Below are 18,510 nucleotides of genomic sequence, written 5' to 3'. Positions count from 1 at the left end.
AGAATGAGGCTGGATAGAACAAGAACTTGAGAAATATTTGTCAACCCCACTCCAACATTCTGTAATCAAATAATGTGTATTTGTATTTATGCACATTTCATGCCTATTAATATTCCTATTGTAGCAAGGTTGTGTTAATTACACAACTTTACATATATGTTTTTTGGGTACCTGTATGTACTAATAAAAGAAATACATCAAACAAATGTGTATATTAATTTTGAACACGCTTAATCTAATGCAAAGGATCGTATAATATTGCACAATGAAACATTATGTGGAATAATGAATAATAAAGTTTAAATTGAACATCAATAAAACACTTAGATAGATGTGATAAACCTTATAAATACTAAATAACAAATGTGCCAAGCCTTAGCCTTAGTGTACAATATATTGAATACATTGGGTCACAAAAATAACATCTTAACAAACAGCCTTCTAGCAGTAGTATAGCACACAATATCATTTTAATCTTTTTTGACACGCCTGCGTTTTAAAGCTTTTGTTCAGACAACATAATCTTTTACTTCAATCTCTCAGCTAAGTGTGACTATACTTTATCTGGCATAAAATGTCCTTAAATGCATAATTTCACATGGTAGAGCTTTTAAGTATCCAAACAAGACATTTATTAATGCAACTGGCCACAAAGGTAGAACTTTATGTACACAACATATAATCCCTTGTCCTCAAATATTATATAGCATATACTGAAGTACTTAAAGCTACCCATAGAAAATACAGATTGTAACAATGTCAATGCTTCGCTCCTACAGGCATGGGCACAAGTTCATGAAATGTTGAAATAATAACCAGACTTATACTAATTTATACACGTAGTGCTGTTGTCCCAACAACAAATAACATTTCAATTGACAAATCAAAATGGTGAATTTGTATAACAGTAAGAAAAGTAAGATAAAATACAATGAAGGTAATTTTTAACAAAGCCATATTTAATTGTTTGCAATGAACAACAACAACCAGACAAAGTTCTCCTTCAATCACTTATTTAGTGCAGGGCCCTCAATCTGTCAAATCCACGGCCGAAATTCGTCCACATTCCCCCCCCCCCCCCCCCTGAAATGTATACTTTTCTCCCCTTTTGGGGGGAAAAATTCCCCCCCCCCCACTCCCCCCCCCCAAAAAAAAAAATTCTTTTTTTTTTTATTGATAGATGTCTCATGATTATTATATCTCAATTTTTTTTTTATTTAATCTTGTATAACATACTAAATTGTGAAATAAGCAATGAATATAGTGCAAACTGTACAAATGTAATAATTAGAGAGTAAGTAATAAATCCCCCAAAAAGGGAAACGCCGCGAAAATTCCCCCTGCTATGGGTAGCGACCCGCTTCCCCTAAAATGGATTGAGGGCCCTGTAGTGTATACATGTAGCATTTGTAATAATAATTCATTGTAAAGTTTAAGTCTTCTGAAGCACTGAAGTTAAACATTACTAAACTGTTGTTTGACATTTTACATTATCTCCTCTGTGACCCAAATCATCATCTGACATTTGATGTTTACATTCCGTACATTCAGTTTGTATTGGACTAAAGCTATGCAGATTCATGCAAGCATCTGAGACACAGGGGGCGATATATCTATTTGCATACTGGGATACTCTGTGTTAAGTGTAAGCAGAACATGCTAATTTGTAATTGTTTTCAAATACTATAACATTCTTCATTTAATTGAAATTCCATGCGTAAAACAAGACCCTAAAATACAATGATTAGACAGCAACATGTTATTTGACAGAAAGAAGCACACATACAGTCTTCAAGTTACATATGAGTCTACCCTTTACAAAAAATTCAGAAGAAAAACAGACCTTAGGACTTCAATGTTTTTATTTTTTGTAAGTGTTAAGTTTGCAGAATGGCCCTTGTAACATTTAGAGGATAATAAAGAATATAATTATAGAATAGTATGCAAGCATGTTGTTCTAAAAAACTAGACTGAGACCTAGTAAGTTGCATGAAGTAGAAATGCAATATACATGTAGCCATAGAGCCTTCATGCATCCAGACATTACATGATTAACAATATTACCACTCATTCATACGGGCAGGATATTGCATATAAAGATCTATAACATAGCTGAATCTACATGAATTCAAGAGTAAAAGACTGTTGTTATTATTGTTATGACATCTAAAAGCGTTAGTAAATACCTTTCACGTGCAGCCAAACTTTTTGCGGAAACTGCCGAGGCATCTTATGCAGGTACATAATCACATTCTGCTCTGATGTTTTGTAGAAGAGTTGCATGCCATGCTGAAACTTGTTGGGTGTACACCCGTACTGCTTCACCTCATTCTGACCTACAAGCTCTATACGGCTGGACGTGGAACAGTTCCTCAGGTCCTCAAAGCCGCTGTGAAGCCGCACATCTATGGCATAGAACTCGATGTCAGCAGAAGTGTTACAGACCTCGGGAGTTACAATACACGAGCATTGCTGGGCATTGTAGGGACTCAGCATGGTAGCATGATGGATGTTCACTGACTTGGCAGTGACATAGTGCTGGGAGCACATATCAATGAAAAGGTCTTCTGAAAGACAGAAACAAGTAATTGCAGACATTTTTTATTGAGGGCACCCTATGGACATGACCTGTATATGGAAAAAAGACAATATTGGTACAGTCAAATGCACACAATTCTTCTTTTGTCAAAAGAATAACATCAAATAGGTCGCTGTGGCGTAGTGGATAAGGTGTTCACCTAGCGATAGGGAGGTCATGGGTTCAATTCCCAATGTGAAAGCATTTTGAGATTCTCATGATAGACACCAAGTACTGGTTCTAGTCCCAGGAATAGGACTCAAAAGCCTTTCCAAGCTAAAAAAAATAGGTTTAAACTAAATAAATAAACAGAATATTCCTGTGGGGTATTTGTTAGGTAAAATCAATACACAATGTAATGTCATAATGAATTAATAATAATGGATTGCTAGCTGAACCACATTCTGTTTATTTTATGCAACATCCATTGGACTGACAACCTTTATTTTTAAGTCTCAAAATGTTCTGTAGAAACAATAATTCCCTGGAAAAAGCTAATCCTGATTAAGAAGAATACTAAAGTGGTATATGAGGCCTGGTTACATGAGAAGTATTGATATCTCTCCAGCTACATGGGCCACTACATTGTTTTGTGATAAATTGGCTTTGGTAATTACAGAGGTAAATTAGCCCGCAGATATTAAATGAACATAAACTGTACCATTTGTCCAGAGTTATTTAAGAGAAGCATGTGCCTGTTGCTCGATTACAAGGAAGGGTCATTCACACAGACACTGCATCTTACAAAACAAATACCTAACATTGTCTATAAGTCCATTCAATAAGAATCCCTATACTGGCAAATTCTTATTTTGTTTCATCTCCATAAAATTATAATTACAACTTTTTTCATATTCATGTAAACACTACTTTCTGATTGAGTAATTTGCCTTGTGGCCAGTTTTTGTATTGCCAAATGCAAATTAAAAAGTGAACATTAATGACTGTACTACTTTTTCATAAAAAAAAGTTGCCAGATGACCTAAATGTTTTGTGTGGATCTTAAAGGCGCTAATGTCAACAATATAGCTTCACAATCACAATAAAATAATCAAAGTACCGACAGTACTGGTGTGACGATGCTTTTGAAGAGGATAGATATAAAAGCATCAATTTAAGTTTATCTTCATCGCCACAATTTTGTATGTGGTTACAAAAATTTGGGTACAAAAAAAAAATTGGTTACGAAAATTTTGGGTACAAAAAATTATGCCAAAAAAAATTTGGGTACGAAAAAAAAATTGGGTACCGAAAAAAACACACTACATTTGAGGTTTTCCAAGCGTTACAGCGTTTGAAGTGTCACCAGGCAGTTTCGTGTTTGGTTCCTGTCCCAAACCTCTCGATAAATTTGAAAGAAGACGGGAACCAAGCTGACTTTACCTTTTTCAATTACAATCAGCGAAGTATGCCGATTGAGAAAATTTAGCTTACTCAATCGGACTGGCTCAGTCTTTTACATAAGTCGCCATTGTGAAGAATTTGTTCATGGCATGACAACTTAGACGAGCTGCTTCGCTGAAACAGCATCGTCAAAAACTGAACCATAATTCCTACACCAGCGTACAGAAGTCTGTTGACTGGCTAGACCATTTAAATTACAGCATATATAGTCTTGTCTTTATGTTGTAATTACAGGAATTAACAAGTATTTTTCTGCATTACATTGGGGTAAGTACTGTTAAGAAAATTATGCATTAACCTCAACTTCGCTACTTTCCCAACAGTTCACACACAAATGAAACGCAGCAAAATACTGTTCAGTTCTTAATTGTTTCCTGTCTGTGTTTCACTTCTTCATTTAGGTGTTACATGTCCATACAGAAAATAAACAGTATCTTTTGGTAAAAGTGCTCTGTTTGTTACTAAACATCTTATAATGTCATCTTGATATTTATATCATTTTCTACCTTTTAATTGCATTCATTTAAAAAAAGATAATATTAAATGCCTAAAAAATTTATTTAAAAATAGGTAGGAGCTAATGATCCTCAGGGGCTTTTGTCCTTAGGGGCTATTGTCCTAGGGGCTAATGTCCGAGTGGGCTAATGTCCTACACTCGTGTTACATTGTAGCTGACAGCTTCTGATATAGGTAGGTCTGGAGCTAGAAGCAGATGTCATAAGACCCATTTTGCATGAAGTTTGCTTGTATTACAAAAGAGTATTATTTATGATACCTTTAACAATGAAAATGCCTCAAATCTTATTCATCAGGTATTGACAACTACTTAATATTATAGATCACAGATTTCAAACCATTAGTCATGATAAAATCCCTTGAAGTACTAACATAAAACTAATATCTTTCAAGCGAATATTGTTATATTAGCATTTATACTGCTTGCATAATAACTCTGACATTACTGCTCTGAAGCCAACTTATTCAGGGCACGTATAAAAAGAGCTAGACCCTTCTTACAATTCTTTTTTAAATTCCTTTACCAGTGAGTGAAAATTTATTAGAGGCCATGCATACTATTGCTATGCAATTTTTATGCATACTGCAATGCAGAAATAAATTTTAATAAAATGTTGACATGGCAACCATTTGCCACAAAAGTGCAGAAGTAGACTTGAAGTGATCAAAAACTGCACACAAATATTCACAATCAATCAATTACGCCTCTGCAAAAACAAAGTCGATATAGAGACCAGAAGGCTTGAAAGGAGAGACCCTGGAATGTGAGAGTGGAGCTTTAATATAGTATCATCTATAATTTACAAATGTAGCAAATAAGGATGAGAATTCTAATCAAAGCCACATAGAAACTTTCAAGTTCAACACCATTGTATCAGATTTCAATGAAATTCATATTTGCACAGGAAGTTTTATGTATTTTTTGCAAGAAAGCTTGTCAAGGTGTCAAATTTAAGAAATTATTAAACAAATGCAAGAACAATAATATATTTTTGACAAATATGACATTTAAACTTCCTGTATAACCTATAATCTGCCATCTAGAAAGTTGACTGCAATCATTGTGTACTATGTGTATTTTTTATATCTTTTAAGTTTCATAAAATATAAGATTTATAAATGAGACATGGCAAGGAATGATATGGAAGTCAACTGGTGCCTTGTTGTTCCTATTGCATAGAAAGAAATTATCGTTGAGAACAAATAGAGCAATGAGATTATTATCATGAGCTCGATGTAAATGAGTAAATGTATTGTTGAACAAACATGGCATCCCTGTCCAAGTTCACCATCTGACCGGCATCATGCAAAAATATATCTTATGCCAAATGCAGCGAGTGCAGCTACAGCGCTGACTGCACAATTGTGCAGTATGGTCAAGAGCTATGCTGTTTGCTAAACAACGTGAGGTTTCTTAGTCTCATTAGCAGATACGGTAGCTACTGACCAGTCTACACTGGAATCATTTGACATAAGACCCATTTTCGCATGACCTTGCTCATATTGTATTTCAAAACAGTCATTTACTACCAGTCTTTAAATTTTACAACACAACGAAAAATCAATTTGGATGCTAATTGATCAGAATAACTAATTAAAAAGATTGCCTGGCAATTAAATGGAGCCAATTTCTAAACAGCTCAATCTTTCCCAAATTTCCATCTTTTTATTCAGTACTTTCATTTCAATGGCGTGTGCCTTCCCTTCCATCGACTACTCCCAGTGGAGAATGGTTGCCATAGAAAGGTCAGATGCACTCATTAGATTACAGTGATTTCCACTTTGGAGTTAATCCTGCAGAAAGAAACCTTCACTACCAGTTATAGGACTGTCAATATCAATTTGTCACAGGAAAATCAAACAATATGCCTTTCATGGCTGGTTTCTCAGGTATAGATTTATTCATGATGATTAACCAACAAAGAACTGTTGGCGTATTTTAAACACGGATTCCCCAGGCTAATATGGCGTGTCTCTGCCAGCATCCCTTCTTAACAAGGGGTGGTCTTGCAACATTCCTTTATAGCAGCAACCTTGCTTAAGAAACTAACTGATGTGTCATCAATATAAAACAATAAATTGATAAACTGAGAATACCCTTTTCTCACTTTGATTCGGGAAGCCCCCATAATTAAGAAATAATATGGTTACATGCATTTTGTGAACATTGTATAAATGGAGAATACAGGCAGAATATTTTCAATACCAAAGGACACATTAAGAGGTGAATAATTATCTGAAACTATATACATGTACCGGGTAAACAAAATTAAGAAAAATCACAAAATATCGAAAAACAGTGTTCAGACATCTATCTATCAAATTCCAGCAAAATCAATGGACAGTGAAGCTATGTGAGTACTTTATGCCCCCATGGGCTGGACAAACAAAATGCTGACACCAGCTAAAAACCCATGAATTCTTAAAGACATTACCATAAATGGACCAACAGACAAATGTAAATTGCCAGACAATGTACACAGATAAATCTGTTTCGGTTGACAGATAAAATTGCAAACCACATTTCCTGCTCTGGAAATCAGCAACAGCATCTATAAGTTGCAGTATTATGTTCATGACCTCCACTTATATGGCTAAGGAAAATGTCATGCACTCTATTTCATGAGAGCTTTATTCTGTCATTTTGATCTATCAAGATAAAAGATGGAATTAAATGGAAAACCTTTATGGGGATAGTCAGCCAATTGAAGTTATTTTTGTAGACACAGACATCATCTATTATTCCATTGAATATAAATATTTTGGTTGAATAATAACTTCCAGGGCAATAATGACTTAAATCTAGGACAGTTAACCCTTTTCCGCCTAGATACATATTTTGATGAGTTTGTAGTCCCATTCAAAGATAAATTTAATTAAAGGGATCTTTTCACGCTTTGGTAAATTGACAAAATTGAAAAAAGTTGTTTCAGATTCGCAAATTTTCGTTTTAGTTATGATATTTGTGAGGAAACAGTAATACTGAACATTTACCATGGTCTAATATAGCCATGATATGCATCTTTTGACGATTTTAAAACCTAAAAATTATAAAGCGTTGCAACGCGAAACGATTGAATAATTTGGAGAGTTCTGTTTTTGTCGTTAAATTTTGTGAAACTACGAAGATTGCTTATATAAGGTTTAAAATACGGCAACTATGTGTACTCGGCGGAATAGCTCAGTAGGCTAAAGCGTTTTTACTTCAGGACTCTGGCAGGACTCCAGGGGTCACTGGTTCGAAACCTGCTCCGGGCAATGTTCTTTTCCTTTTTTAAATTTTATTCTTGATTTTTTACTGAAGCTTTTACGATCCAATGTTTACATTTATCAATATAAAGCATTTAATGAATAAGTTAAAAAATGCCAAAATCTGTGAAAAGGCCCCTTTAAAGACCTTTATTACTTAATTCAAGTGTTAAAGGCTTCATTTCCAACCCTTATATATTGATGAGCAGCAAACATCATAAAAAAACCTGAACAGACTGCACGTTACTTGCAGGCTGTTCTGGTTTTATGCTGGTTGCAAAAGGCATTTTAACTTATGTTCTTGAAGAGCTAAGGCCTAAACAAAACAAGGTCATGGATAGAAATAATTTACAGTGAATTTAAAGACAATTTTGCCTTTTTTTACGATTACCGGAATAAACCCCCTTCGGAAGAAACCCCCTTCGCTAAAAACGGCAGGGCGGAAGAAACCCCCTTTCATAGTTTGCTTACGCGGAAGAAACCCCCTCGCTAGTTTTGCATAGGCGGAACAAACCCCCTTCGAGTTTTCAGACGGGCGGAACAAACCCCCTTCGTGTTATCAGACAGGCGGAATAAAACCCCTTCCTAAATGTTAAGTCTTTTCCGCAGAGGTAGTAAAATCCCGACTAGAACGATTCCCCAATACATCCGTTTCAACCCGACTCTATTACTGCATGCTTGCTACTTTTCAAGTTTATATTCATTTCCCGATAATCCCGTTTATAACATTTTTAAAGCACTTTCTGGTTAATATTAACGATAAAAGCTCTCAATATTTTCTTTAACACAAAACTTGCCATTTTTTCTCTAGTATCAAATAAATTTTGGCTTAAGTGACTATTTATAGACTTGATGAAATATTCCCTCCGAACATGCACCAATCCCCTGACTAGTTGTGTGCTTGTTACAACGCTCAATACACCAACGCTTTATATGCTGCATAATTTTCGCGGCCTTTTTATTGAGAAAAAGAGTCAACACAAAAGAGAATTTACACTGCAAAAATATTTCAACGTTGCGGTAACATTTACATTCGGAAGTTTGTTTCGTATTAAAAACGCGTTAACACCAACTTACGGGAGTGTGTTTTGGATTTACAGTAAAGAAGTGTACCGGCCGTTTGTTCACAAGTTGTTAATGAAGTTGTTAATGATACACACTAAATATTCAATCTGTGAAACTCAAACATCGTTATCGTGATAATTGAATGAAGGTGCGAAAATCTGATTAAAGGAGTGTACCGGCCGTTTGTTCACAAGCTGTGAAGAATTAATCAAGATGGTAATAAAACGAATAATGTATGAAAATGGGGGAAATAATTATTATTGAAGGATAAAATAGACAAAAAAAGAATGAAATATATTAACATTTATTTACAAAGATCAAGCAAGCATATACTAGAAAATATTAAACAAATTGTTATTGCAAAAAAGGACACGCATTTAATGATAAAACAGGCATATAATTACATTTATTTACAAAGATCTCAAACAAGCATATATTAAAAAGCAACAAACAATTTGTTGTTGAAAAAAGACACGCATTTATTAACGATAAACAGGCTTATATTTACATTTACAAAGATCATATCATTCCCTAAAATCACACAATTGTTGTTCTTGATGATCTCCATTATTGATATATTCCAAATACCAACGATGTGTGTATATATATATATATATATATATATATATATATATATATATATATATATATATATATATATATATATATATATATATATATATATATAAATATATATATATACATACCAATTAATCGAGCAAATGCAATTAAAAAAAAACTGTACATAACTTCACACGAGCCGCAAAGGCGCCGATCATGACACAACTTCTCATCATTATCTACAATAGCCGGTACATTAAAGGACCTTTTATATAATTAAATACAGGTGCGAATATCTATTTCCAAATTGTTATGTGCTGAGTAAAGAGGTGTACCGGCCGTATGTTCACAAGTTGTTAATGATGAGATGCTCGTGTGAATTTGTCTTGCACGCGTTTCATTTAGATTATACAATTTTATATGCGTTAACTTGTACTAGATTGATAAAAATAACAAAAATCACAATTTTAGCGTCCAGAGCCGATAGTGACGAAGATATTTCATACATATTTTCCTATAATAACCGAAGCATTCGTCTTTAAAAAAATTGAATCATGCAAAAAAACGTGCTTCCCGAGAACTTTCTGAAAATGAAAGCGAATTTCTGTAAACAATTACCGTACGTTTGAATGCAACTAAATCGTCTGGAAGGGGGTTTGTTCCGCTATGGAAGGGGGTTTATTCCGCCTGTCTGAAAACTCGAAGGGGGTTTGTTCCGCCTATGCAAAACTAGCGAGGGGGTTTCTTCCGCGTATGCAAACTATGAAAGGGGGTTTCTTCCGCCCTGCCGTTTTTAGCGAAGGGGGTTTCTTCCGGAGGGGGTTTCTTCCGTACACCTTTTTTTACATAAATAAAGAGGAAAATAAAGTGCCATTAACATTTTTTGTTTAAGCAAATGGCAATAATTCTTTATATTAATGACAGGTGTAAATATGCTGGCTGTCATACTTTGGCTCTTGTTTCTGTCATTTTTTTTCCAGTTTGGTGAAAATTCAATGAAAAAGGTACAAGTGAGAAAGCAGAGAGACGCTCCCGAATCACACATTGGCTACAAGGGCTCTCTTAATACGTCCTGTTAATTGTGTTAATGGATGGGTGCATATCATAGGTGTAGGAGAGAGTCTCCTGACAAGATTTTGATCTACTAAGGACAGATAGATATACAGACGGACGGGAAGTCTAGACAAGATTTACAGAGGTATGTTTATACGGACAAGTGCAAGACTTAGTGCATTCCTCCATTTTAGGCATACTCATTGTCATCATCAGAAATATTGCAAATAATCAAAAGGATTACTTTTGATTCATAGATTTTCCAAATAACATAGTATATATATATTTGTTTGGTAAAACTCATATATGAAACATGATTCACTTGCTCATTTCTGAGAACAAACGACGTGTATCAAGACCATCTTACAAAAACTTGGTTACAGACATTGCATTATTGTCGTAACAATGACAGTTATAAGCCCTTAGAACTTCTTGAAAAGGATACGTTTTACGCAGCTAATAGGCCAATATAATTATATTATTTCCTAGTGAATCTTTTAAGTATAATTTCAAAACTCCTGGCCTCAAAGTATTAGTACATATGTAATACTTGTCTCATTTAACACAGATGTTTCTGTGAATAAGGGAAGTAAATCAATTAAGACAACTTTCTGTATTAATTTATTTATTAGCCACATGCAGAGTGATAATTGCAAAACCACTAGCAGCCATTTATCTGAAATCCATTTCCAGAAAGTAAAAAGTACTGATGCAATCTATACATGCTGTCTGTGACTCTTAAGTTAATTAAGATCAAAAATGAAAAAGTCTGTGCCTGTAATTTTTCTATAATATTGTGTGTTTTATTAACATTTTGAGATTAGAGAAAAAAATTATTAAAAATTCTCAATTTGACAGAACATGGATAGGTTATTTAATTTGTATTTGTGTCCAATTACACCATTGCTGAATCAATTATAAATCAGATGTATCGATGCACTAATCATAGCATTTTAATTTTACCGTACTACACAATAAATATACATACACCGGTAGATGTTTTCAAGTCAATATTGAACTGAACACTTAATTGTTTACCGAGCATACATAGGCTCTTAACTGAATTCAGTTCTGGCATGAAGCAACCTTATTAACAAGAAGGAAATATAACCAATGGGAACTGGCGCAATGTTAACTAATTAAGCACCTTTTTGGCAATAATGGACTGATTTTTGTTAGATAATACACCACTGTAAAACAACTGCAAAGATTTTTTTTTGCTGCAATACAAAATATTATTCACAATTCTACAAATAATTATTTTCACCCAAAATATTTCATTTACTGGATAAACTACTTCATAAGTGACCCACAGTAATCAAGAAGTTTACAGATCGGAGCCAGCCAGCTCTCACTAATTTGTCAGGGGTTTGAACAATCTGCCAATATGATCAGTTTCTGCTGATCTATTTCTTGGTTCCATTAGCAGACTGGCCATTTACATATCATACAGATCAGGAGTTCCTGTGGTGCCAGACTGTATTATCATCACATTCAGATCTATAAAAAAAAACTTTTCAATGTATGCAGGGATTGGTTTATCGTTTTTACGATTCGTATTTGACAGAAAACAAAATGAAGTAAAAAATCAAAGGTACAAAAAAACTGTTATGAAAATTGAAAAACGAATTGCAATCAATTCTTGATTGTTTTAGTTTAACGGTTTCCCTCTGTACCCCATTTGGTTTGAAATAGTATATTGAAACCTTAAGTGTGATGGTTATATTTGTAGCAAGTTTATATAGACACCAGTTCGGGCCAGTGTCTATTTAAGCATTTACTTCAGTTAAAAAGTTCTGAAAAATGTCGCTGCTAAACACAGATGGGCTAGAAAACTTTCATTAACAATATGTATGATTTTCAAAAAGTTAAAATTAAACAAGAAATATCTTTTAAAAAAGATATACGGCGTTGATTGTGCTTGGAGTTAGTGAAAGGTAAAAAGTTCAATGAATGAGATCAAAGATAACTAATGTCTTTTTCTGTGCAGTTCTTAGCTGCATCACACTCAGTACGGGATGTTACGCGGAGCTTTCGCGGCTTATTTTACATTATTACATATTGCTTGTCATAAACCTATAGATACAAAACAGAAAACCAAAAGATGTAAAATTAAAACATACGGCCACACGCAAAGTATCCGTACATATTTTTAATATTTATATGCGCTTTCTTCGAACAAACCTGTTTTATTGGTTTGTCGGACATTGCTATTTGATTATTAACAGCATCAGTCATCGCGCTCATGCTTAATACATTAGTCAATATGGTGGAATAGTTCTTGTTAAATTAATCAAAAATAATATTTATCATGGTATTGTTGAAAACACATTAAGAATCTATTATTGACAAATATCACTGAATATCTTCATTTAACATATTTCTGGTGTAAAGAAAATTCCAGTTCACCCAGTTCACGCAATAGTGTCTATCATAACGATTATTTTATTGGCCGCGAACTGACCATGATACCTTGCGGGTTGGAATGCAATGCATTAAAGTGAGGCCATGCTTCCACTGCTGGCACGATGGCTTGTTTAAAACTTTATACTTTTACATGTTAAATGTTCAATTTCGAAAACAATTTAAAGTGGTTTGGCCAAAACGAATATCAGGATAGGGAAAAACGATACTTTTATGAACTTAAATATACTAGTACACAGACAGGAATATGGAAGTAATTACTAAATATGAGAACATAGCCTTTAAGTACAAACGCTCTGGTGCTGGCAATCCTCTGAAAATGAAAGGTGCACGCACAAACTGTATTAATGTTAAGAGTTGAGTGTATAACTGTTCTATCTATCAAACCTTTTCATTAGAGATAAAATTGTTTCATGCTGAACAGGCAGTAAAACAGTGTTACAAAGACGCGTTCATGTTTCCAATGTTCTGGTGGTATGCTCAAATCAGCCAATGGAATAAATGAAGTGTATTCATTCGTTTCTAGCCGCGGGAAATTTTATTTGAATTTTATTGGACACTTACAAAGGTCAGGTAAGGTCAAAAGTGACGTTAAACAGCTACGCCGAAAAATGTATTAATAGATGTATAAATACACTAACTAACATTGATCAAGTAAGAGCTGGTTGATAATTTGGAAATCTGCTAACACTTTTTTTTTTTTATTAATGGGCTAAAGTAAAACCATGCTATTACAAATTGTTACAAAAAAATCATCAAAATATTTTAAACAGGAAGATTTAACTACTGGTAAAAGTATTATAAACAAGTGATGTGTTTGTGAAACACTATGTCCCCATATATTAGTATTTGACCTTTGACCTTGAAGGATGACCTTGACCTTTCACCACTCAAAATATGCAGCTCCATGAGATACACATGCATGCCAAATATTAAGTTGCTATCTTCAATATTGCAAAAGTGTAAAATTAGCAATTTTGACCCATATATTTGACCTTTAACCTTGAAGGATGACCTTGACCATTCACCACTCAAAATGTGCAGCTCCATGAGATACACATGCATCATGCATGCCAAATATTAAGTTGCTATCTTTAATATTGCAAAAGTTATGGCAAATGTTAAAGTTTGCACAAAAAAACACACATACCAACCAACCAACCAACAAACCAACCAACAGACAGGGCAAAAAAATTATGTCCCCCACTATAGTGGTGGGGGGCATAATAATAAAGTGTTGAAAAACAGTAAATAAAAAGTTGTACTGAAAGGCTTCATTTTACTTTATAAATAAAGGTCTGTATTAACAATAAATTGTAAAATAAAATGTGAACAAAGCAGTGGAAAATCTGCGCTAAGTCTTATAACTTGTCATGTTAAAGTAATACTATTGAACAATGTCTCTTCGTGCAGTCATGTGTACATCCAGCTCTTGTCCATGTAACAATGAGGTTTAATATAGAGTTCAAGTCCGAGGGCCTGTGACGTGTCTTAACAAACCATAGATATTTTAATGAAATTACGGTGTTAACTATTATGGTTGAATGAAATTACAGCACTACAGTTGAATTTAATTACAGATTTACAGTTGAATATTCTCATCAATTAATATCAAACCATTGGACATATTATGGTATGTAGATGGACATAAGACATGATTCTATGTTTGTCCAAATAGGCTAGTATAAACAAGGGACAAAATTGTCACAAAACCAGGTTTTCATTGTGAAAAAAAATCTGATTAAGGGAGACAACTCAAACTGAACTTTTGAAATGAACAAACAAAATTAACCCCCTTTGTAAGTTTGTTTTAAAATAAATATATTTTAAGTTGTGGTGACCTTGACATTGGAGATATTGACGTGATTCTTTCGTGCGACACACCATCCCATGATGGTGAACAAATGTGCCAAATAATTGTAAAATCTCACAATGAATGACATAGTTATGGCCCAGACAAGCTCATTTATTGCCAATTTTGACCTTTGAACTCAAAGTGTGACCTTGACCTTGGAGATATCGACGTAATTATTTCGCGCGACACACCGTCCAATGATGGTGAACAAATGTGCCAAATGATTTTAAAATATGACAATGAACGACATAGTTATGGCCCGGACAAGCTTGTTCCGCCCGCCCGCCAGCCCGCCCGCATTCGCCTATCTAATAACCAGTTTTTTCCTTCGGAAAACCTGGTTAAAAATGACCTTTGACCTTGAAAGATGACCTTGACCTTTCACCACTCAAAATGTGCAGCTCCATGAGATGCACATGAATTTATTTTTTTTGACCTTTGACCATGAAGGATGACCTTGACCTTTCACCACTAAAAATGTGCAGCTTCATGAGATACACATGCATGGCAAATATCAAGTTGCTATCTTCAATATTGCAAAAGTTATGAGCAACGTTAAAGTTTTCGGACGGACACACGGACGGACGGACGGACGGTCAAAATTTGTGTGAGTATGGAAAGGCGTTGTCCATATACACATGCATACCAAATATGAAGGTTATATCTCAAGGGACATAGAAGTTATTAGCATTTTTCGAAACCTAAACGCAGATTTTGAAACCTAAACGCAGACACCTACTTCAAGGTCAAGGTCAAAGGGGTCAAAATTGTTGTGTGTATGGAAAGGCCTTGTCCATATACACATGCATACCAAATATGAAGGTTATATCTCAAGGGAAATTTATGGACATTTTTGACCTTTGAACTCAAAGTGTGACCTTGACCTTGGAGATATCGACGTAATTATTTCGCGCGACACACCGTCCAATGATGGTGAACAAATGTGCCAAATGATTTTAAAATATGACAATGAACGACATAGTTATGGCCCGGACAAGCTCATTTATGGCCATTTTTGACCTTTGAACTCAAAGTGTGACCTTGACCTTGGAGATATCAACGTAATTATTTCGCGCGACACACCGTCCAATGATGGTGAACAAATTTGCCAAATGATTTTAAAATCTGACAATGAACGACATAGTTATGGCCCGGACAAGCTTGTTCCGCCAGCCCGCCAGCCCGCCAGCCAGCCAGCCAGCCAGCCCGCCCGCATTCGCCAATCTAATAACCAGTTTTTTCCTTCGGAAAACCTGGTTAATTCCTTCGGAAAACCTGGTTAATAAACACAAAAATGACAAAAAATAAATTTATGATTTCCACAAGATAAGTAAATGGATCATTCCTTCATTATCTACAAAGCTGTAAACAGTGACTTTAATATTTAAAATGTTGATTTACAACTTCATTTCATATACAAAGAGATATGCATTGTACAAACAAGTAAAATAAAGTTAAGATAGCCATAGATATTGTGTGAAACAGGTAACAGAAACCAAGCATGAAGTAATATAGTTCTTAAATAAATTAGAACTTACACCAGGTATAATTAAGATAAATACTTAATACAAGAGCACTGCATAACGTGTGCCACGCTCGGCTGCGGGTGCAGTTTTGAACAAGAGAACCGCCTTGCGGGTGCAGACCGCTCATCTATTTTCTTTTTAAAGGTGAAGGGACTCTCATTTTCAATCACAAAGGAGGGAGGGGTGGAGTAAAGAGGGGTGCATTGTGTGGGGGTGTGGACATTTATTACATTATCTTCCAAAAATGCGAAAAAAAGGAAAAAAAAAAATCGGGGAGGGGGGGGGGGGGGGGGGAAGGGGATTCTTGGGTGCGATGGTTGGACGGTATTTCAAACATAAAATAATAAAAATAAGTATTTGTGTTTTTTTAACCGTTTCAAAAAAAAAATGGGGGGGTGAGGTGGGGGGGGGGGGTATAGTGTGAGGGTGTGGTGGTAATTTGTGAGATGATCTTTAAAAAAAAAAATTAGGGGGGGGGGATTCAGGTGGGGGGAGGGGGGGGTGGGGGGGGATTCTTGGGTGCGATGGTTGGACGGTATTTCAAACATAAAATAATCAAAATAAATAGTTTTGTTTTTTAACCGTTTAAAAAAAATATTTGGGGAGGGGTGGGGGGGGGTATAGTGTGAGGGTGTGGTGGTCATTTGTGAGATGATCTTAAATAAAAAAAAAAGGGGGGGGATTCGGGGTGGATTCGGGGGGGAAGGGGGGGCACGGGCGATGGTTTAGGTGGAGTCTATTGTGGTATGTCAGGTAAGAGTAGTTTTGTCAAAGTATCAATCAAATCTAATCATAAATAAAGAAGTTATGGCAATTTTAGCAAAATTTAATAATTTGACCTTGAAAGTCAAGGTCATTCAAAGGTCAAGGTAAAATTCAACTTGCCAGGTACAGTAACCTCATGATAGCATGAAAGTATTTGAAGTTTGAAAGCAATAGCCTTGATACTTAAGAAGTAAAGTGGATCGAAACACAAAATTTAACCATATATTCAAAGTTACTAAGTCAAAAAAGGGCCATGATTCCGTAAAAATGACATCCAGAGTTATGCAACTTGTCCTTTTACTGTTACCTTATGATAGTTTGCGAGTGTTCCAAGTATGAAAGCAATATCAATGATACTTTAGGGGTAAAGTGGACCAAAACACAAAACTTAACCAAACTTTCAATTTTCTAAGTATAAAGGGCCCATAATTCCGTCCAAATGCCAGTCAGAGTTACATAACTTTGCCTGCACAGTCCCCTTACGATAGTTAATAAGTGTTGCAAGTATGAAAGCAATAGCTTTGATACTGTAGGAATAAAGTGGACCTAAACACAAAACATAACCAAATTTTCAATTTTCTAAGTATAAAAAGGGCACATAATTCTGTCAAATTGCCAGTCAGAGTTACATTACTTTGCCTGCACAGTCCCCTTATGATAGTTAGTAAGTGTTGCAAGTATGAAAGCAATAGCTTTGATACTGAAGGAATAAAATTGACCTAAACACAAAAATTAACCAAAATTTTCAATTTTCTAAGTATAAAAAGGGCACATAATTCTGTCAAAATGCACGCCAGAGTTATCTAACTTTGCCTGCCCAGTCTCCTCATGATAGTAAGTAAGTGTACCAAGTTTGAATGCAATAGCATTGATACTTTCTGAAAAAAGTGGACCTAAACGCAAAACTTAACCAAAATTTTCAATTTTCTAAGTATAAAAAGGGCACATAATTCAGTCAAAATGCACGCCAGAGTTATCTAACTTTGCCTGCCCAGTCCCCTCATGATAGTAAGTAAGTGTACCAAGTTTGAATGCAATAGCATTGATACTTTCTGAGAAAAGTGGACCTAAACGCAAAACTTAACCGGACGCCGGCGCCGACGCAGACGCCGACCCCGACGCCAAGGTGATGACAATAGCTCATAATTTTTTTTCAAAAAATAGATGAGCTAATAAATGATCACTTGTCAGATTTTATTTTTTTTAGAGGTCACAGTGACCTTGACCTTTGACCTAGTGACCCAAAAATGGGTGTGGCATGTAGAACTAATCAAGGTGCAGCTACCAGGGTTGGCATAAAACCCGGGTTTTATAGTATTGACCGGCCCAGGTGGGTAATACTAGGAAAACCCGGGTTTTACTGGGTTTTACTGGGCAATAGTGGCCAATACTGGGTAATAAAGATATTGCAATATTGTATAACTTGTACAATAATAATGATTTTATACATATTAAAAGAACATATCTATTAACAATTGTTAACTATTAGTTACATTGTCATGTGAAAACATATT

The 18,510-nt window shown here is 35.0% G+C and overlaps 1 protein-coding gene across 2 annotated transcripts in view; it reads right to left on the bottom strand.

The window, feature by feature from the left end:
* LOC127866172 (uncharacterized) overlaps positions 1 to 18,510 on the bottom strand; it is a 48,660-nt gene that overhangs the window by 14,943 nt on the left and 15,207 nt on the right. For both annotated transcript variants that reach the window (XM_052406590.1, XM_052406591.1), the window contains exon 3: positions 2,187 to 2,567. In XM_052406590.1, coding sequence (XP_052262550.1) covers positions 2,187 to 2,567 — 381 coding nt within the window. The remainder of the gene's footprint in view (positions 1 to 2,186; positions 2,568 to 18,510) is intronic.

The sequence above is a fragment of the Dreissena polymorpha genome, chromosome 2 (assembly GCF_020536995.1).
Source record: "Dreissena polymorpha isolate Duluth1 chromosome 2, UMN_Dpol_1.0, whole genome shotgun sequence".
Taxonomy (NCBI): Eukaryota; Metazoa; Mollusca; class Bivalvia; order Myida; family Dreissenidae; genus Dreissena; species Dreissena polymorpha.
Note: the sequence above shows the minus strand (reverse complement) of the source record. Positions and strands in the feature narration are given on the sequence as shown.